Source organism: Lissotriton helveticus, chromosome 11 (genome assembly GCF_964261635.1).
Source record: "Lissotriton helveticus chromosome 11, aLisHel1.1, whole genome shotgun sequence".
Classification (NCBI taxonomy): domain Eukaryota; kingdom Metazoa; phylum Chordata; class Amphibia; order Caudata; family Salamandridae; genus Lissotriton; species Lissotriton helveticus.
In genome coordinates this window covers 652631131-652654231 of record NC_136072.1, presented here as the reverse complement: position 1 = coordinate 652654231, position 23101 = coordinate 652631131, and the positions used below count along the sequence as shown (strand labels likewise).

Here is a 23101-nt window from a genome sequence, read left to right as displayed (position 1 = left end):
AGCTTATCACAATTTTAATTTATTTGATTTAGTTCTCTACTGAGACCAACACATTTTTGAATAAAACATTTGTTATAAGACAATGTACAAAGAACTTCCAATACAAGTTAAAAAAGTTTAAAAAAAGAATATTTAAACAGGGCATGACACAAATTCATCAGGAGGAGATTTAAAAAGCAAGATCAAACTCTGCACAGATGCACAATTATATCTAAATAGAACTACTTTTAAATAGCGCCTTTTGGTCTCAACCAATATTGAGTTCGGGCATACAGACAAAACATGCTTCAGATCCTGCACTCCTCCATTGCAAAGATCGCATATACTGGTAACATTTTCTTTATGAGTCCATTTAAAAGTCAATGATTTAAAAGGGAGTATCCCGAGAAGTAATAAACTTATACATCGCCGGACTCCATGCCTTAAAGAAAAACAGATATAATGTTGTACCTCTTAATATTCAATTGATTCTGCATAGGGTTCATAATGGTGCAGTTTGAAACAGTGTTTGATGTCCAGATCAAAACTAATCCTCGGCGTTGGATGTTTTAAGAAAAGCCTCAGTTGCGCTGGAGTCCATGATTTCAAAAGTGCTGTTGTACAGTTTGATAAATTAAAAGCAATAATCAGGTTTTGGCAAACAATGTGCTTTGTTGATTCAAGCTGAAATGTCTCAGTTTTTAATAAAGATCTTAAGGTGCCTTGATCTGAATGCAAAAGGTTATAGGCCCATCTTATGATATTGGTGATAGCTCTGGCAAAGGAGCTGCCTGAAGGAAATTCAAGGCGCAGTGCTTGAGCAGGGACAGCTTGGTGGACCTTTATCAAATTGAGAAAAATGTTCCCTTCTTTAATTTGGATTTGATGCCTCTCGCTGATTGGAATATATTCCTGAGCATACGATAAGATAGGAGGAATCTTAGAACTATATAGCTGTAATAATGAAAAGAAGTGCCTTTGCCTGGAAGAGGAATATGAGCGTTGGAGCGCTCGCACATGAACATCTGCTTTACGATTCAGGTGCTCTAGGGGAGTTTTGTAATGATTGAGTAAATATTTGCCCCAGATAGGTATATTCTTTTACCACTTCTAGCGATTCTCCCCCAATGTCCAATTACATTTTGTATAATGATTTTTTCCTCTGAACGGTACTACTTATGTTTTTGTTGTATTTGGAACCATGAAATTTCTTTTGTATATCCAGTGAGCACTTCTAGGTTCCTTTGTAGTCCAAATGGGGTAAGACTGAGTATTACCACGTCATCGGCATACATCATTATGTGTATTTTACACGATATTATCTTTGGAGGGAGGTTGACAAACTGCAAAAAATGAGCCGGGAGGTCACTAAGGTATCACTCAATGCAATACATCATTGTAATCTACTGGTACTTCAGGAATAGGGTGAGTTACACGTAACTTGAAAACAGCTATGCTTGTGGGGACCAACTCCGACAGGGAGCTAGTCACAAGGACCATAAAGGCCCAGCTAAATAGTTACCTTGCAGTTAAAGCCGTCTCCAATCTTGTTTCTGGGTCTATAGATGAACCACCATAGAAGTCAATGGACTGCTCCTGATGCTAGGGATGCAGGATGGTGGAAGTTGCTCAGGGATGCTGAGCCAGAGTCAGGGGTCTTCCTGTGGCTAACCCTTGGTCCACCAACATGGACAACTTTGACCATAGGGGTTGATGTCCCTCGACGTCAGGGTTAAGTCCAGCCAAAACCCAGTTGCCAATGGTCTACTCATCACCAGTTACAGACAAAAACAGCAGTTCCCTTCATTTGGAGGTGATTTCCTTACTTGGTGACCAAACTGCACTCCAACGACTCTCCCGGCTCCAGCAGACTCTGGCACAATTTTGAGTGTTGAGGCTCGGTCTCCCAGGTTGCACTTCGGCAGTCAGTGTTGAGCAGGACTTGTTGGCTACGAACTCACCAAGGCAGGTTTTTTCAGCTTTTATGGCCCTGTCACTGTAACAGTCTGCCAACTGACTCTTGGAGTCACTTTCCCTGTTTGGGATGACTTTTCATCGAGTGGGGTACCACAGGCACAGTCCTTGCTTTGCTAGGCCAAACTGCAGCATGTGCAATACACTTGTTTATGCAGCCTCTCTTTGCTAGGTCCAGGGAAATGCAGAGCGGTCCTTCTTTGGTCCTCTTTCTAGTGCAGACACAATCTGAGGTCTGGGTGCCAGTGGTGCCACTTATATGACTAGTTCTTGCCCACTTGTGATGTGGCGACCAGTAGCCAATGAACCACCAGTTCCCCCCACTTAACCACAAATTCTGGTAAAGTGTGGCATATGACTAACCCAGAATGTACCATTCTGCACTCTCCCAACATGGCAGAACCCTTTTCTTGGTTCTCTTTCTATGTGGAGCTCCGTAGTCTATCCCTGAGGTTTGGCTACCTGGAGGCTATACTGCCATGGAAAAAACGAATTTGCAATGGCTGCTCCCTCTCTGTCAGAGAAGCCAGCCTGTCTGCTAAAACAAAATAGAAGCTCCTTTCATGTGTGACTACCATTTTCCCATCAAAGTAAGAATACCTCTTAGTTTGGTGAAGGAGGGCTCAAATACAACTCCCAGTAAGACTCCCCAGGATGTATTTAGCTTCATGCTGGCCTTCAGAAACCAGAGTAAGCGCTTCTGGAAATTCACCCAGCCGAACCTAGAAGCCAAGCCAGGAAGAGATGAAACTTTGATATGACCAGAATGCCACTCTGGTAGAGTTTCAACTTGGCCAGAAAGTGTGGGTGATGGCACCAGTAGACCCTTGTGCGCTCCAAGACAAGTTGAAGGGGCCGTTTGAGGTGGTGGAGCACAAGAGTGAAGTCACCTGCCTGGTGAACTTGCAGACTCCTAGGAAACTTTTGAGTGTCCTGCACATAAACTGCCTCAAACCTCACTTTGAGAGGTTTAAAATGACTATGCTTTTGGCAATAGATGATGGAATGGAGGAGGAGAGTGAGCCTCATCCTGACCACCTAGCTGCCCAGGAGCATGATGGGCCAGTGAATGGCGAGCCTCGCTCCCACCTTGACAGCAGAGCAGCAGAGGGGCTGTCACCAGGTGCTGGGACAGTACATCTCCCTGTTGCTCCTGACCCCAGGAGTTACCAACTGGCATGTCCATGATGTGGACACTGGGGACAGTGTGCCTGTAAAACACAACACTACAGGTTGACTGATAGGGTCATGGCTAGCATCAAGGAAGAAGTTTACAAGATGTTGCCGTTAGGGGTGATAGATCCCTCCAGCAGCCCCTGGGCTAAACCAGTGTTCTTAGTTCCGAAAGTGCTACACCCAATGCCATTCCTGAACTTCTGTACTGTGTGGACTACTGTGAGCTCAATGCCGTCACCAGGAACAGAGCTGATGAGCTCATTGATCGGTTGGGAGCTACCAAGTTCCTCAGCATGTTTGACTTAACGTCGGGGTACTGGCAGATTGCCTTAACTCATGGAGCTAAAGAAATGTCTGTGTTCTCAACACCAGAGGGGCATTGCCAGTTCCAGGTCATGCCCTTTGAGTTGAAGAACACCCCTGCCATGTTCCAGTGACTGCTCAACCAGCTATTGTCCGGGTTGGAGGAATTCAGTGCCGCCTACCGGGATGACATTACAGTGTTCATCTACAGCTCGGAGGAACACCTGCATCATCTCTGTGAAGTGTTGAACGCTCTGCAGAAGGTGGACCTCACTCTCAAGGTCATTAAGTGCCAGATAGGGCAGGGGTGTGAGGTGTACTTAGGGCATCAGATAGGAAGCAGCCAGCTGGTGCCCCTGCAGCCTAAGATTGACGCCATTCTGGTTTGGGAGCCCCCCAAGATCGAGACATAGGTGAGAACCTTCTTAGGTCTCACCAGCTACTATAGACGGTTTGTCAAGGGTTATGGCCCCATTGTTTCCCCCTTGACCGAGCTGACTTTAAAGAAGCAGCCAAGGAAAGTGATCTTGACTGATGCCTGTCAGATCACTTTCGATGCCCTGAAATCTGACATGTGCACAGTGCCAGTGCTCGAGGCACATGATTGGCATATTTGATTTACTGGTACGTCCCTAGTAAAGTGCACTGAATGTGCCCACCAGGTGTAAATCAACTGCTACCAATGGGCTTGCAACACTTGTTGTGCCATCCACATGAGTATCCCTGTAAATGTATCTCAGACCTACCTCTGTAGTGTCTGCTCACGCAATTTTGAACTGCCATGTTGACCTGGCAAGTGCACCCAATTGCCAGGCCCTAACCGTCCCTTTTCATACATCTAAGGCACCCCTCAGTTAGGCCCAAGGTACCCCCATGGGCAGGGTGCAGTCTATGTTAAAGGTAGGACATGTACTCGTGTGTTTCACATTTCCTGATAGTGAAATACTGTGTATTTCGGTTTTCACCGTTAAAAGGATGTTTGTCCCATAGGCTAACATGGGAATTGTACTGTAACATCTTACAAGTGTAACATTCCATTGGCAAAAGACAGAGAAATGGAATTTGGGCTCTATGAACTCAGAATTTACTGACACATCATTTAGTAACACTGGTTTTTAAAGTGTGTGTTTGAAAATGCCACTTTTAGGAAGTGGGAATTTTCTTGCTCAACCATTCTGTGTGCTTCTGCCTGTTTGTGTATTCACTGTCTGGTTTTGGAGTGACAGGAGCTGGGGATATGCATTCACCCTAGACAGTCCCAAGGGGGGAGGTTGAGGTGTGCCCTGCCTTTGCTGGGTGACTCATACCTGGACTGAATAGACCTGGTCTGCATTTAGAGTAGTGGGATGAGTTTCACTAGCACCTGAGTGGGCTGGGTCTCCTTTGCACAATGCTGCCTCCACCTCCTGTAGGGAAGCTGGGCCTGAGAGGACAGAACTGGCTTGGACTGGAATCAGAGACCCTTGCAACAAAGAGAACAATGAGAAAATGGGACCTTAGACATTAGAGAATTAGATCACTTCTGGATTCAAGAGAACCCTCTACCAAGGAGAAGAGCTGGACATCTGGAAAGAGGAGTACTGCCTCTTTGCTTTGTTGCTTTGTTGGTTTGGCCTGCAGTTGCTGCATCTGCCAAAGAGAGAACAAAGACTGGACTTTGCTGTGAACCTGCTTGAAAAGAATAACCAAGGGTTTTTTGTGCTTGCCTTATGTTCTGTAGTCTCAAGGACACGAAGACTTCACCTGCAACTTACTGACAAGCACTTGGACTCCTCTGTGGACTCCTATATTCAAAATGGTGCCAGTTCCTGGGCCCTGAGAATTGCATGGTTAGTGCTGCAAAGCAAGAACAACACCATCGCTATCAGTGATGCCACCAGTGATGCCATGACCTACATCGAGGCCAGGGGCACCACTCTTAAAGTGCACTATGCACTGCGCTGCCTGCACCGCAGCTCCGATGCCCTTTGATGCCTGCTGATGCCTGGAGTTATCAGCCCTCCTGATGCTAGTGCTCGCACTGACGTAGTCACTGCCAGCACCAGCATCATTTTATCACAGAGCCGATAACTGACGAGGGTGACTTCACAGATTCTCCTACTTCGCAGTGCCTCACCGGAACTGACGCCTCATCACCAACGAAGCCTAACCTCTCCTGTCCTGGACTTCTCACTTTCCCACGGACTCTACATCTCACTTTCCCTGTGGCAGAAGGGAGCCAGCTTTGCCTCAGCCATCGATGTCTCACCTCCACAACTCCATGCATCGCAGGTGGACTTCTTTTCCAAAGTACTGTTGTTTGGGGTCCGTGTGACTCTGTGCCCAACCCGCACACCTCGCAGTCAGCGCCATGCTTTGAATTTGGCCTGTCATGACGTTGTAATAGACCCAGGTGGAGCTATTTCTTTCTACAGTCCTATTTTGTAAGTCACCGTTTTAAAAGTGATATCTTGCTACATGTATGTTGGATTTTTGTCATTTTGGTCTTGTTTGGTTTAGATGAAGCTACTTTATTTTTCTAAACTGGTGTGGTGTCCATTTGTGGTGTTGTCTCTATGTTACTGTGTGTTTGGGTACTAATACTTTAAGCATTGCCTTTGAGATAAGCCTGTCTGCTTGTGCAAGCTTCCAAGGGGGTGAGCAGGGGTTAATCTCCTTACCCTGACTAGAAAGAAGGGTCCCATCTTGGGCAAGGTTACCTAACTCTGCCAACTAGAGATGCCCATGTGTAACAGTTGGGTTTAATGCAATTATTCAGTTGAGAACTTGAAGTACCATATTTAGGAGTCCCCGTCAGGCATTAGCACTGCTGAGTTGCCAGCATGTAACGCACTTGCCAATAAGGGTACATACCTTTCCACAGTAAAAATGACAATCTGGGTTTTTTACAGTCAGAACATGCAAAACACGTCCTGCTTTTTAGGTCTCGCGCCTAGCGATACACTGCGCAGTAGTGTTCGCACAGCGAGAGTCCTTTTGTCCTGGTTTTGAAAATGGACCTGGAAAATGCACACGCTTGTGTGTGTGATTTTACCTTTGCGGCCTGCTTTTGGCCTTTCCCTGCATGTTCTTTTGTAAAATAGACACCAATAGGCCAGAGGCGGGCGCATAGCTTCGCCCCTGGCCTATTGGTGTCTATTACGCGCATTTTCTGCCATATGGTTTCAATTATCATGCCCAGACATGGGCGCGATAATTGAAAGCATATGGACGCGGGCACCACTCACTCCTTTGTTTTTCACAAAGGCAATCGCTTTCAGTTTCGTGGTCGCCTTTCTCCTCCTTCCCCACTCCCCTTTGGTCCCCTCCCCTCTTCCCCCTCATCTCTGCCTCTGTGTTTCTTTATACAGCTATGCATGCTTGGGCTGAACAGTTCAAAGGCAGAAGTTTTTAAAGCTGCATTGGGTGATGTGAACTGGCATGCGGGGGCGTCGAGAAGGATGCTGAAAGAAGCCTTGAGCTGTAGGGAAGATGGAAGAGCAAGTACCTTGAAGTTGGGTGACAGACGACCCTCAACATGGTATTTCTTGTTCAATTGACCCAACTTTACAACTCCTTACCTCCACCGCCGTTCCCTCCATAGTACCTAACCCCACCAAAGGTCGGGCTCTGGTTGCGTCTTCTTCTTCGTGTGCATGCAGAGTACCCTCGGGAGGTGTACACCCGCCCGTGTGCATGCAGAGTACCCTCGGCAGGTGCACTCCCGCCTGTGTTCGTGCAGAGTAGCCTCGGGAGGTGTACACCAACCCATGTGCATGCAGAGTACCCTCAGAAGGTGCACAACCGCCCGTGTGCATGCAGAGTACCCTCGGGAGGTGTACACCGACCCGTGTGCATGCAGAGTACTCTCGGGAGGTGCATACAGGCCTATGTGTGTGCAGAGTACACTTGAAAGGTGCACACCCACCCGGTGTGCTTGCAGAGTACTTTCGTGCATGTGACGTGATCTCTGGACAGGTGGGTGTAAACTGCCAGCTTGGCTATCCCAGGTGCCCCCCGGTACCTATACCCAGTACCCCACAATCAGAGATGTGTGCTCGTGCAAGGTGACGCGATCTCTGGACAGGTGGGTGTAAACCCTCGGCTTGGCTATCCCAAGTGAACATCAATCCCTCCCTAAAGTGACAGGACTCGAGCTGCGTGTATGTGTAATATCTCCTATGGCTGTCCCAGCCCTGCACACCCTCCTGCCCTCGCCTTGTGGCCATCCACAGGGCCCCACGTGCCTCCATGTGTACTCACAGAGCATGTACGTCAGCTCAAAGGGTCACCATAGGCTCACATTTGGAGCAACCCGAACTCAAGTATGTCAGGATCACTCCGTGAATCAGACAGGTCAGGGTGTCCGCATCTCTGCACACGAGGGTGTAACGTCCCGTGCAAGCGAGCTGTGCCCGGAGCTCTGCACACGAGGGTGTAACGTCCAGTGAAAGCCAGCTGAGCCCGCAGCTCCTATGCATGGTGATGTAACGTCCTGTACAAACGAGCTGTGCCAGGAGCTCTGCAAACGAGGGTGTAATGTCCTGTGCAAGTGAGCTGTGCCCGGAGCTCTGCAAACGAGGGTCTGATGTCCCGTGCAAGCGAGCTGTGCCCAGAGCTCTGCACATGAGGGTGTAACGTCCAGTGCAAGCGAGCTGTGCCCGCAGATCTATGCACTGTGGTGTAATGTCCTGTACAAACGAGCTGTGCCCGGAGCTCTGCAAACGAGTGTGTAATGTCCCATAAAGCGAGCTGTGCCCGAAGTTCTGCACACGAGGATGTAATGTCTAGTGCAAGCAGTTGTGTCCGCAGCTCTATGCACAGTGGCGTAACGTCCCATACAAGTGAGCTATAATGTCCCGTGCAAGCGAGCTGTGCCCCGGAGCTTTGCACATGTCTCATGTAGGTGTGAGGTGCTTGGTGCTCTGTACATGTGTTTGTAAAGCCCTGTGCATGTAAGGGGTGCTCAGGCTTCTGCATACGAGGGTGTAACGTCCAGTGTAGATGAGGGGTAATGGGAAGTCTGTACACGAGGGTGTAACGTCCAGTGTATGTGAGGGATGCTGGGACATCTGCACATGAAGATGTAACGTCCCAGGTACGTGAGGGGCACTGGAACATCTGTACTGGAACATCTGTACAGGAAGGTGTAACGTCCAGTGTATGTGAGGGGCCCTGGGACATCTGTACATGATGCCTTTACATCTGTGTACGGGGGCGTTCTTCCACAGGGGCACAGAGTGCTGCATGGGTCGGCTGGTGGTGAGGGTGTACGTCCCCCGGGGTGCCCTTCCCCCACAGCCTTTTAAATCTGGTGTGGGGGGTCTTCCACAGGTGCTGCAGTTGCTCAGCTGGTGGTGGGGCTGTGAGTCTCCCGTGTTGCCCTCCTCCTCCGCCCTGTGGGGGAGGGTTCTTTTCACAGGTCCACAGGTGCCCGGAGCGCAGTGCCGGTCAGCTGGTGGTGAGTCTCCCATAGCATAGTGCCCTCTGTCCCAAGGCATTTATGTGGGGTACAGAGGGCACGAACACACACACACGCGTGCAGACACGAACACACACAGTAATACACACAGGAACATGCACACAACCCCCCCTCCCTAGCCAAGTGCGTGTTTGGAACTGACAGGAGAGTTAGTTGACTAGCTACCCTGCCTGGCACCGAATAAGAGCGTTGTGGGGCAGGGGTGTGCAAGGCCGAGGCTTTGGCCTGGGCTAAAGTGTGTATGCTCCTGTGTGCACGTGCAAGGCTCTGAGCTCCAGTGTGCACGGCCGAGGATCTGAACTCCTGTGTGCACAGCCAAGGCAAAGTTTGATGTGTGCATGCACCTTTGTGTACGGCCAAGGCTCTGAGCTCCTGTGTGCACGGCCGAGGCTCTGGGCTGATGTTTGCATGGCCGAGGCTCTGAGCTCCTGTATGCAGGGCTCAGGCTCTGAGCTCCTGTGTGCACGGCCGAGGCAAAGTTTGATAAGTGCATGCACCTGTGTGTACGGCCGAGGCTCCGAGCTCCTGTGTGCACGGCCGAGGCTCTGAACTCCTGTGTGCACGGCCGAGGCTCTGAGATCCTGTATGTAGGGCTCAGGTGCTGAGCTCCTGTATGCACGACCGAGGTTCTGGGCTGATATGTGCACGGCCGAGGCTCTGAGCTCCTGAATGCACGACCGAGGCTCTGAGCTCCTGCATGCACGGCCGAGGCTCTGAGCTCCTGTATGCACGACTCAGGCTCTGAGCTCCTGTATGCACGGTTGAGGTTCTGGTCTGATGTGTGCATGCTCCTGTAAGCACGGCTGAGGCAAAGTTTGATTTGTGCATGCACCTGTGTGTACGGCCGAGGCTCTGAGCTCCTGTTCGCACGGCCGAGGCTCTGGGCTGATGTGTGCACGGCCGAGGCTCTGAGCTCATGTGTGTCCGGCTGAGGCTGTGAGTTCCTGTGTGCATTGCAAGCACCCTCTGTTCCTGTGCGCACATCTCAGGGTCTAAACTCCCACAGTGCAGGGTGCACACACGCCCCAGCCTGGAGCCATTTGCAAACTTAATACATTATTCACATTATTTAATAACTACTTTTTCAACAACCATTATCTCTAATTCAACTTTTAATACACCTACGCATTATACATGCGTACATTTAATTATGATTGCACATCCATAACTAGCACTAACAGCATTATCATTTTCAAAGCGAACTGCTCAAACCTAAATAATGCGAGACCTATTGCATTGAAAATGCTTGTTAATATATAGCTCCCTGCCTTAGGGTTCTCTAGACCTGACTTAGGGGTGCCATATATATTAAATAGGAAGGTTTGAGCTTTGCCATTATGTTAAATGATAAAGTTGAGTTAAACTACTCTGCCAGCCTGCAATGGATTTAGGGAGTTCTGCTCTGGTTTGAACATACTTGTGGTGGCACAATAAGTATTGCAGTCGATGAGTGACACTTTAAAAAATAGGCTTTGGGTACCCTATACTAGGGCCTTATAGGTAAGTTAATTTATGGCAATTGAGGGTGAGCGGATTAGATATGTACTCTTAAAGGGTCAGAGGACTGGAACTGAGGCCTGTTAGACAGGACTCAGTGCATTTACAGAGTCGAACAACCAGCAGCATGAACCAAAAACTTGGGGTGATCATGCAACAAGAAGCATTTCCTTACACAGGAGCACAGCTCCTTCCCAGCCATCCTGTCAGGAAGAGCCTCAACTTTCCATACCCAGGCACTGTGTCCACTACTTGGGGGGAATATACATCCCACCACAGACAAACCATTAACAGCCAGGTGACACTGGACATTAGCACTTTCTAAAAGTGTCATTCTCAAAATAGTAATATAAAATCTGACTTGACCATTAGGTTGGATTTTACATTCCTATTCCAATGATCCCTTGAATCATTTTTCTAGCTTGTCCCAAACTGAAGTGTAATGCAGTAAAAGGTGTAATAAAGATACAATAATGTTCCATTGCTTTTCTATTGGAGGGCCAGCCTTGCCACAGTGAAAAATGACTTTTGAGATTTTTCACTGCAAGGACATATAAATATTATATTATGTATATATGTCCTACATTTTAAATACTGCGCTACTGTGCACCCTGCCATATAGGCATTTAGAGCGTACCCTATGAGTGACGTATAAGTATTAAAATGGTTGTTCTAGCCTTTCAAAAAGTTTATTTTGCCAGGTCGAAAAGGCAGTTTTAAACTGCACACACAGGCTGCAATAGTAGGTCTGTGATATGTTTGCCATGCTACTTCAGTCGCTGGCACCATGGATGCAGGAGCTCACTAGTAGCATTTAATTTACAGGGTTGTTGAGGTGAAAGAAAAAGGCATGAGGTACAATCAAGGCTATGCAGCCTTTGTGTTCAGCAATTGTGGCAATCTGCAAACCTAGAGATGAGTTTGTGCCTTGGCTATTATGATTGATTTATATAAAGTATACATTGTAAGCATTAACAGTCATATGAATGTAACAAATAGATAAAAATTAAGACCGTAATGATGCAAGAATTTCCAGCATTAAATGTAAATAACATTTTGCCATCTAAAGTGAAAAGTGAAAAAAGGCACTCTTTTCCCCCTTTTCAGAAACTTTTCACTATCAGTAGATTGCACCATAGGACCACAGCCCTATCTCACCTAATAGAAGAATACCAGGCCTTTATTATCAAAATTGTGCACTTCGCTTTAAAACAAATGATAGACAGCTGTCTTCACAGTTGTTTTTAGGTCTAATCTGGAAGCATCTGAAGTACTCAACAACCTCATGAAATGAAACAATTGATAAATAAAAAATGTATACATACATAGAGGGGCTTTCGGTCGACCCTATTCATCCACTGGCCTGTTCAACTGTCATTCACCCTTTGCATCTTCCAACTACAGCGCACTGCACGAGGTAATGGATCCGCCTACTTCGGCAATTGCCTGTCTTGTACTGTGAATGATGGCATTTTAAGCTTTATCACGTGTGCACATCTACCTGAAAGAAGTGCAGTTTTGTGACTGTGCTTGTCCAATGCTCTACTTTCCCAATAATGTTTGTTTTTGTTCGGTAATCCTTTTTTATTATTTTATTAATCATCCTTGCCATCAGGTTTCAGAAAGTTAAAGCATTTTCACCTTTTCTCCACAGCAATAACAATCACATTTTCCTGTGATGCTCATTAAAACTTAAAAGGGTTTCTTTCAATGCTTACCTGCAATGAGACAACCACACTAACCTATTAACATGATATGCAAATATTTTGGTATTGCAAGCATATGGCATCAGATTTAGGGACCTGCATGTTTTAATTTTGCTTTTCTTCTCTGTGGCATTTGCTTTCAATTAAAAACGGTCACAAAAATGCGCCATCGTACCAACTTGCCAAGGCCAAACTTACTGGCTTTCCCAACGCTTATTTCACAGCTGTCATTAAAACCTGTACCCATCCTTGCAAAAAACGCGTATTTCACAGCTGTCATTAAAACCTGTACCCATCCTTGCCAACAATTCCTTGTAATGAGGTAGTTGACTTATAATAACGTTTTCATGTGGTGATAAATGTGAAATGTACGGATTCATTTCTCTGAATGAAAACATCCCTGACCTACCTCCTTTTTTCCTCCCCTCCCTCAAAAATGTAGGACATGGAGCCTTGAAATGGCCGTTGAGTAAGGTCGGCCATCTTGTACTGGTCGAATGACTAATGTTTCAAGGTCAACAACCGTTTGCTTTGAAGTTGTTCATTAAAGACCAAGGGCTTGCTCTGAAGTCAGGACATTAGTGCGTTGCTGTCTCAAACGTACTGTGCTTGTTTCATCCTGCAGAAACTGACCAGTGTCTCTCCGGATCTCCCGAAGCTTATCAGCTGCTTAAATGTACAACAGCCGAAAGAAAATGAAATAGTCTTGCTGAGCGGATTAACTTCGAGAAACCTCCATGCTGGCTTTGAAGTCCCCCAGGTAGGAAATGTACGTTAATCTTTGAGAATGAGGATAACATGGAAAGGCAATGATTGTAAGTACTTATTGTAGAAAGTAATGACAACAGCGTTGTCGTAAACAGAATTATAGCTCAATCAAGAAAGAAAAACGTGCTCAAAATAGGCCTGCTATCATCAGATAACTGCAACAGAAAATAATTGAAGCAAACAATGACAAAATATTATCGAAATGCACCCATCATACGAAAACAAAATTGTTTGCTTTACTTTTAAAACATTGCTGCTCTTGCTTGGCCTTATTATTAAAACTATTTGCTTGTAGATTACATGCATGACAAGAAAATGTTTACCTAATGAAAAAACTCCTCTTAAATTCGCAAAAATTGGTTTAGGATTTATAAAGGATTTAGGGGGCATATGTATCAAGCCCTTTTCCTGTTCGGGCCGATTCTCAGAATCGTCCCGTTTGCGAATGGGAAAAAGCCTTTTGGGATGTATCATCCCAAAAGGGCATCGCAAATTAGAGAATCGCAAAATTTGTGATTCTCTATTTTGCGATTACATTTAAGGAATCGCAAATTGCGATTCCTTAAATGCGATGTGGAAAGCACCTAAGTTGTGCGAATTTGGCATAAGAAATCGCAAATTACCACCAACTGACAGTTGGTGGTATTTTGCGAATTCTTTGAAAAAAGGTCTTTTTTGCTTTTTCAAAGTGCCATGTGCCACACATACATGCCCTTACGGCATGTATGTGCGCCACATGTGCACATATACATATTTCAGGGGAGCAACAGGGTGTCCTTTAGACACCCTGGCACCCTTGAAATTGCATTCTCAATTTGCGATTCTCTAATTGCGAATTGCAAATTGAGAATGTCTTCCCATTCATTCCTATAGGCCTCCTAGCCCATAGGAATGAATGGGAAGGTATTACTTAATTGCGATTCACAATTTGCTAACCGAAATTAAGGAATGCAAAAGAATCGCAAAATATTTTCAAATTTTTTATTACATCCCGTTTTGCGATTCTCAAATAGCGATTCTCTAAAAATCGCTATTTGAGAATCGCAATAACGGTTTTTGATACATATGCCCATTACTAACTGAAAATGTTCACGTCAGTAAATCTACTCACCTGGGCAGCGGTCCCAGGCATGCGCCTGTGAGTTTGTTGACACCAACAAACATACCTGTCTGTGGCTCAGATTCACACAACGCAGCACAGCAACCAAAGATGCAGCGCTGTGTTGCATGAGGAGGAGAGAGCAGGAAAGTGCTGTATCTAATAAGGTATGCACTGTCCACGTCTCTCTCCTAGCGTTCACGCAAAATTCACTATCCAGCGCCACACACACACCTTTAAACCATAGTGCAAGGGTGTCTGTGTGAGTCTAGCATAGATTTGGTACTGCAAGGAAACCCTTCCAGTACAAAATAATATGCCTAGACAAACTTTAAAACTCTTCCCACTTCAGATGTATGCTGTACAAGGCAGCACACATGCAAAGTCATAACATTTTAAGAAATACAAGTATTTCTCCTTTTCACACCTGCCTCAAAGAGTTGTTATTTATATTTTCAAAATTCTGCCTATTATTGTTAGTAGATAGAGTTGGATCACAAACCAAGGGCGGTTGCATGGGAACACCAATGTACCACCACCTGAGCACCTCCCCTGTCACTAAGTAATAGACAGCAGTACAAATCTCTACTTTGTGTTACTTTCAGGAAACTTTCCAGCGCAAAACACGTTTTGCACTGGAAAGTTAATAAAAAAAAATATATATTTTGTACCAATTTGTGACGCAAACCCGGCACAAAATGTTGGCAATTCTGCCACTGTTGGTGATTACAAATGCCACTCCAATCTCTGCTAACCCTAAAAAGGTCAGAGATTTACTCCTGCAAATGGCTGGAGTACGTCCTTAGAACGGGATGGAAACACTCCCAAAATTGGTGCCTGCCTTGGGGTAAAGGGTTTCACCACAGGGAAAACATTCCATGTGCAGCAAAAATAAAATGTGCATCTATATTTCCTTGTTTTTAACTCATGAACCCATATTTTCCTTTGATTGCAATTTGCAAACGTTTTACAGAAGTAGATCTGCAAACCTGTTTTCAGCTACTTCTGGAAACTGTTGTAAATTCCAGAAAGTGTAAATCTGCATCATGTGAGTTTTTAGACCAGTAGATGTAGATTTACAAAGTACTTTAAGAAGCGAACCTCTGTGCTATAAATCATTTTCTTCTGAAGGGATTGCAGAGATTAGTGGTGTTAATTTAAGAAGGGTTTTTAATAAGCTATATGTAGTTTTTGTTGTCAGTAAATCATGCTCCTTTCTGCCTTGGGCAAAATAAAACGTATTTTATATTGAACACATGTTAATTTCAACGGACTTTTTTTTAACATTCTTAGTGGGCTCTTGGCCTTTCCTTTTAGATGAGTCATGGCTCTGAAATGGGAAACTCAAAGCAACTTTATTACCAGAATCGACAGGTCAACAATAAAACCTGGGCTTGCTTGTCATTACAAGGGATGATTCTACTCCCATTTTGTTGTAAGTTAGCATCTTCCTCATTAGAAATTGTGCTTTCTTGGTGTCCTTTGGAAAGCCCTTCAATTTTCAGAGACTGACTCACAGCAAGAGTTAATCTGTGGGAATGGTCAGACAAGTTGATGGGACTTCTTTTGATAAGCTGTATGCTTTGGTAGCTTCTCCGTGACTTTTTTTCGCCCCATAAAAGCTATCAGATTCAGAGATGACCCTCCAGAGTGGGCATCCATGCTGTTTTTTTAGACAGATAGTGTTTGAAACTGCGTTTCGATGTGGTTTACTGGTGCAGTGCCAGGGAGGTGTGTATAGCAAAGCCAATGAACTGAATTTGAACCCAGCTGTTGTAAGAAGTCAACAACACAAACGGATTGTAGGCGTGCAGAGAGGGCATGGCGGAAGGCGTACGACATGGGGAAAAAAGCTATTTATCTCGCCTCCGTCAAATCTTACCATCGGGCTGTGTGCCGTGCTCGGGCAACTTACTACACTGCCGAAGTTGGCAACAGCTCTAATCCCTCGAACACTATTTTTAAACTGATGAAGGATCTTCTAGCTAAACGCCCCGGTGCCCCGACGATTGGCTCTACCGCGCATTGTGAGGCCCTCGCGGTGTTCTTTCAGGATAAGGTCCAAAACATCTACAAGGCCTTTCCGTCTACAGGGCCCCCAGTGGAGTCTCCGACTAACATCTATGGAGAAACTGCCTTGCACGCGCTGCCCCTGTTGACATCTGAAGGGTTCGACATCTTGGCAAAGCAGGTGAAATCTGGGTCCCCCGCTGACCCCCTTAGTTCGGCTCTTTTCAGGGATCAGTCGTTCCTGGGTCGGACCACGGTACACTCCTTGATCAACATCTCGTTGGAGTCTGGCACGGTTCCCCTTAGTTGGAAGCGGGCGGTGGTTCCTCTCATTTTAAAGAAACCCTCTTTAGACCCAGATAAGCCCGAAAACTATCGGCCTATCTCTTTGCTGCCCTGGCCTACCAAAGTAATGGAGGCCCATGTCAACAAAGTTCTTTCGGCCCACCTCACTCAGGTCAACATCTTGGACCCCACCCAGAACGGCTTCCGTGCTGGCCACAGCACGGAGACCGCCCTTCTCTCCATGGCTGAACACCTTCGCACAGTGATGGATGTGGGTCAGACAGCGGCGATCGTTTTATTAGACCTGAGCGCCGCGTTCGATACTGTATCCCATCCTATCCTGTTGCATCGCCTGGAGGAGATCGGGCTGGGTGGTTCTGCCCTCCAGTGGTTTCGCTCCTTCCTGAACGATCGTTTCTTTAGCGTTGCCCTGCCACCGTTCCAGTCCCAATTCCATCCTCTGAGACAGGGGGTCCCGCAAGGCTCCTCGCTGAGTCCCACGTTGTTCAATCTCTACGTGAGACCGCTGGCTGAGATCGTCAAGCAATGGGACATGACCATGGTCTCGTATGCTGACGATACTCAGCTAGCGGTTACGATCAGCGGGGATGCGGACCGGGACGCCCCCAGATTTCAGAGTGGTCTTAGGGCGGTGGCAAGCTGGATGAAGAACAACTGTCTCCAGCTCAACGCAAAGAAAACAGGGATCATGATCGTCGGCAGGAGGGCGGAACTGTGGGGGGACAAGTGGTGGCCCGTTGAACTGGGGCCGGTCCCCCGCCCGGTCACTGAACTAAAGAACTTGGGAGTTTGGATGGACCCTGCTCTTAGTTTTGTGGGCCATTCGAAGAAAATCACGGCCTGCTGTTTTGGTATCTTGCGGTCGCTGCGTCCCATTTTGAAGTTCTTTGACCGTGGCACCAGGCAGCTGATAGTCCAGGCTACTGTGTTATCTCGCCTGGACTATGCAAGCTCTCTCCTGGCAGGGACCAATGTGGCTGAGATTACCCGCCTCCAACGCGTGCAGAACGCTGCGGCGAGAGCCATTGTTGGCCTACCCCGAACGAGCTCTGTCTCTGGTGTCCTGAGATCATTGCATTGGCTCCCCATCAAATCACGCATCCAGTTTAAGGTGCTGTGTTTGGCGTTTAAGATCTTGAGGGGAGCAGGTCCGCCAATTCTTGCAGATCTTCTGTCGTGGTATGTTCCTTCCCGCTCTTTGAGATCTGGAGGTCAAGCCCTCGCCGTGGTCCCTCGATACAGGCTGTGTCGGGTTGGTGGCCGTTCTTTCCGGGTCAGGGCGGCTGAGCTTTGGAACTCCCTTCCAGTGGACCTGCGGCTTTTAGATGATCTTCTGGCTTTCCGTAAAGCTTTGAAAACTTTCCTTTTTTAAATGCCCTTCCTGTTTCTGTGTTGTGTTTCCGGTAACTGTTGCACATTTCCTGCCATGCGCCAGGACGCCCCTTAGCTGGGGCAGCTGTGCGCAATATAAATGTGCATAACATAACATAACATAACATAACATTGGTGAGGAGAGGACTAGTGAGTTTTACAGAAACATCCACCTGTCCAAGTTAGTGCAGTTACATGCTTTAGGGGCCCCAGTCACTTGGATCAGAGGTCCCCCAAAACAGGGTTGATTCCATCTGGTCACAGGAATTGCTGAGGGTCTTTAATACTGTTTTCCCCAGTGATGCATGGACAATTCTGCACCACAGCACTTTGGAGAGTGTAGGACAGTTTGCTTGGAGAAAGGAGAGCACACTTTCGTTCTGTGTTGTTGGGGCCCATTCTTCTCTGTGTTTGGACTATGGAGAGAGAACTAGAAAGGGCAGACTTTCACAGGATGGTGTTACATCGGGTAAGAATGCAAAGAGTCCCTGCTGATGGAATCCTTCTTTCTCCCAAAAAAGAGCCTGAGGATAGAGAAACATGCACCCAATGGAGCAACAGGTGGGCAAGTCATGATCCCTTGACGGTGAAGAAGATGACATTGATGTCTTCCTTCAAGAACCCACAAAAGATCCTGACGATTTGGCACATTTATGTCGGGGAAGGGAGGGCAGGAAGAAGTCTTATCGCAGGGTGTATAGGATATTCTCTCCCTAAATTAATCCTCAAAACATAAATATTCTATAGCTCTACCATGCGCATAAAGGTTAAGCAGGTATATCAGGAATACTTATTGGTTTGTTTTATAAGACCCTCACTCACTCCCTCAACATCAGGATGGGTTCGACCATTTTCCAGGGCACACTAAGGATATTACTCAACCTCCGTTAGGTAACATCCTTAAGTGGTTCCTTGAAAATGGTGGCGCCCCTCCTTATTTTTAGGTACCAGTATGAGACACAATGATGAAGCATGCTATTAATGGAGTGGGTTGGGGTCTTAAAAACAAACCAACAAGGGTTCCTGACATAACTGCTTAACCTTTAGGCTCCTTCAAGAACCCCCACAGAAAGGTGAATTCCATAGTAACCAAGGTTACTTTGGTTGAGAACAGATTCAAAACAATAACAATAAGAGTCACCGGAATGGTGTGTGCTAATAACACCGTGGGGAAGCAAATGGCTGGCAAGGAAGGCCCTCACAGCCACCAATAGTAGAGCAGTGCTTCTATCTCAAATTTACAGAAATGTGCAATTGCCTTCATCAATGACGCTGCGGACAGACAGGAGGTGGAAGAAAATTATGTGAGAGTAGCAATCATCCAGATGATTAGATGGCTCTATACAGTGGATACACTTCCCCTGCAGGATACCATGAACACTTTTCTGAGAAACGATAACCTTAATGGGAGAGCTTCAATCTAACTTTCTGAGATAGGTTTTGTCTTTAGCCACAAAAAGCAATAGAGGTGGTGGTAACAATGAGGTGACTGTGCAGCTCACTTAGCATGACAAACCCCACCAAGATTCCATTTTAAGGGCCGCACAGGAAGAAGAAGGAAGACATATTTGGATTGAGATTACTCTTCCATTTGAAATTGGTCGTTGTATCTTCTAAAAAAAGGAGGCCTCAGGAAAAAAATTGTCATTTAGTGTGCAGTACCAACCCCTCTAAATAAGGAGGCTGGATATAAGGCCTTGATGCTTAGTCAGCAGAAGAGGCCTTGGCATTACTCAATAATAACTGCTCCCATTTTGTTTGATGGGGTAGTATGTTTTATCTGACTCTGCTTCATTTTTCTTGAGCAGTTTTGTTATTTTATATGCCTGATCCTTCACCAATCCTACTAACCTTCGAGGGATTTGTAATGTTGAAAGTGTTCTAATTTTTTATTGAAAATCCTCTAGTTTTGCATTTCTAACTTTTTGATATCATGACCTATTTTGACAATAGATTGAGAAATGGTGTGTTGTCTGCTTCTAGAAACTATTTATGCCCTTGATAATAATTTGCAACATCATGTTTATCCTTTAGACAAAACCTGAGTGAATCTACAAATCTAAGTTGTACTCCTAACTTTGCTAAGCTTTTCTTTCATTTTGTAATACACAGTACTCCCCACAAGCACACTGGACAATGGCAACATCTACCTATTTTAATGCCAATAGGTAGTGGGTGTTTTTTCACAACTGAGTAGTGCAAGTCAGTACTCAGATACTAAAGTGGTAACATGGGCTCCAAGCATGTGTGTCACTATCTGTCACCACCGAGAGGTAAAAGATACCCACATCCATATACATATATATATATATATATCCTTCTGTTTTAGCCCAGATTAGGACATTGGCGCAACTTCTATAGGGGTGGTGCGTGCTCTCTCCGGCAGTGCCACACCAGCCACAATTTCTTACAAAAGACCACCTAAGACGATACACACGAGACAGCACTCACTCGGGATTTTCTGTGAAGATTTTTATTGCAAAAAGGTAATTGACATGCCCTAAGCGTTTCGTTCCAGTCATTAGGACCTTGATAACGGGATAAGGTTTTTACAGAAACATGGGCATCTTTTATTTCTATTACCACAGTAATTTCCTGTTTGTGAAGAATATTGCATGATGGTATATGCAATTTGACAATTATAAAGGACACAGTGCTATCTACAATTCTTGTAAAGTGCAGGTAGTGCAAATTGTGCCACCTCGGCTATGAATCTGGTGACACCTTCGGTTAGGAGCTGCCCCGATCTGTGGAGCTATGACTCGGGCAGCATCAAAACCAATGAAACTTCTGTTAAGCAGGGAGAAATACATTCTTACTCCAGCCAAGGGTCCATGACCCGGAGGATAACACTTGAGGGCTAATGATTCAATCTCACTTAGGTCAGCAGAGAGGACCAATTCATGTCTAGGTGGGTCTGGTCAGTTGGGATAGGCATGGAAGGGCTCTAGAACTTGCTATACTCACATAGTTCACATAGAAGATCAGTCAACTGACTCTTGGGGTCACTTCTTGGTGACCTGCGTTCAAATCTAGTAGGCCTAGTCTTCATTCCGGTCTCAGAAAAGAGGGCAGTCCTTCGTCTGAGTTTTCACAAATTCAGGAGTGTTCTGTTTTCAGGTTTGGGCTGTCACTTTTATGTCCTGTTCCAGCCTGTGGGTGAGGGACACCCCATTGTCCAAATCTAAAACTGGCTTTGATTGTTTCCTTCCTTTCCTGGGTCAAGCCTGCTGGTGAAACAAGGCGGAAGCAGGTATGGTGTCAGGTCCATCTGTCTGGGCCAGGGCAGGCCCCTTTGAAATGTATTCAGGGTAGGCGCGAAGCTCCTCCCAACCATACACCAGAAAAGCTCCCACCTCTGCACACCTAGGCCCTTTGTCCAGTGTCTGGGAGGAATACACATCACTCCTCAGGAGAGTCATAAACAGTCAGATGGACTTGGATACTGGAAAAAGGCACAGTGGCATTTTCAGTACAGTAATTGAAAACCATTAGGTTGGAATTTAATTTCCTGTTCCAAAGAGTTATAATATAATCCAGTGCTTTTCAATGGGAGAGACAGCCTTTCTGCAGTGAAAAATTACCTTTGAGGATTTTCACTGTCAGGAAATGTAAAACTTAAGTACACATGTCATACTTTTTAAATACCATGCATCCTGCTCTAAGACTATTTAGGGCCTATCCGAGGGATGAGTTATAAGTATTAAAAAAGGTAGGTTTAGACCTGGCAAAATGTTTATTGTGGCAGGTCGAAGTGGCAGTTTTTAATTGCACTACGGGCTGCAATGCAGACCTTAGAAATGTTTTAAACTGCTACTTTAGTGGGTGGCACTATGAGTGCTGAATCCCACTAGTAGCATTTAATTTACAGACCCTGAATGCATGCTTTACCATGTAATAGGGACTTATAAGTAAATTCAATTTAGATGTATATCTATTATATCACATTTGGAAGGGAAAGCACAAGCACTTCACCACTGTTAGCATGGGTGAAGTGCACAGACTTAATATGAACAATACCGGCTTATGTTATGCAGCTGCTGAATAGAAGCATCACCAGATCCTATGCAGAGAGTCAAAGACTGCCTCAAGTTTGTGCTGCACTAAACTCGCATCAAAGTCAGAAGGTAAAATCCTGCGGGATGAACCTGGTCCTGTATCTAGACCATGCTCCCATTGTGGTTGGCCTGTACTTGTGACTTTTTCCCAGTCTGGTGTGACCATATCCACAGTCAGCTCTTTGCGTCTTTTGACACTATTTTTAATGTTAAACTTTAAAAATTAATAACTTCGGTTCTACTGATTGAATTTTTGCTGCTTTGCCATCATTTAATTTATTAACATTTACCCTAGTTTTCTAATGGACTTCATGATTTTTCTTGTGTTGTGTTCCCACTTTATAACTGTTCGAATGCTGCATGTATATTTCACCCATTGCCTCTAAGTTAAGTCTGACCACTTTTTTGCCAAGCTACCAGAGGATTAAACAGAAGCTTATTTAGTGACTTTGTTGTTCACCCTTACAAGGTTTGTGATGATTATTTGAAGTGGATCCTCACCTGTTCAACCAATAATCCAAATTCACTTAAAAACCATAGGTCAAAGTGATGTTATAATTTTGTATAGTAATACGATCTAACATTTCTTTAAATATTAATTAAAAAAAACAAAGGTTGGAGTATCATTATAGTTAGACATTGAAATGGGTTACAAACTAACATTTAAAAAACAAAGAAACACTGAAATTCACTGTTTACAGTTTAATGAGCTAACTTGTGCCCCTCTATGCACTGCTTATGACTTCACAAATTCCATCACTCACAACATGATAAATTACATCATTGATGACATCACTGATGACAGCTCAAATAAAATCAGTGAAGGCCCTTTGGGTGTGACTACCCTGCCCTCATATAGGCTTTTTCCAAAACAATGTTCAAAACTCCCAGACCAAATCCCCAAACTCTGTAATTGTGGACCCAGTACTTTGTAGCTGTGGCCATCCAGTCAGAGTACTTGGTACCATGCAACCAGTCCTTGTCCCAAAGGTACTGAAAAGACCCAAGGGAGAAAAAGCTTTTTGGGCCAATCTGAAGACCCAATATTTTAAAATGACATTTCAGAGAAACTCAAGCTGGGGTAATCAACCGGATATACCTAACTTTTTAATCCCTTCATAATCACAGAGCACCTCCTTGAATGCACATTTCTTGAAAACGGCTGAACAGATTTAAGCCAAATTAGAAAAAGCATGCGTTCTGCGTAAAGTTCTAACTTTCTGCTAAATTTGAGGTAATTCTGTTCAGCTGTTTTTTCTGTGGGTATGACAAAATATTTCCCCCTTTTTTCTTGGTCAATTCTTGTCAGATCAATTCGAAAAAGGGGTGGTCCCAAAACGCGTTTTCCCCATATTATGGTTATGGGGATTTTTCAATTATTTAACATGACTAC

At 45.4% G+C, this 23101-nt stretch overlaps 1 protein-coding gene across 1 annotated transcript in view; it reads left to right on the top strand.

The window, feature by feature from the left end:
• The window catches only part of SPHKAP (SPHK1 interactor, AKAP domain containing), a 974320-nt gene that overhangs the window by 454997 nt on the left and 496222 nt on the right, over positions 1 to 23101 (top strand). Inside the window, exon 4 of the mRNA XM_078665525.1 lies at positions 12722 to 12856. Coding sequence (XP_078521651.1) covers positions 12722 to 12856 — 135 coding nt within the window. The remainder of the gene's footprint in view (positions 1 to 12721; positions 12857 to 23101) is intronic.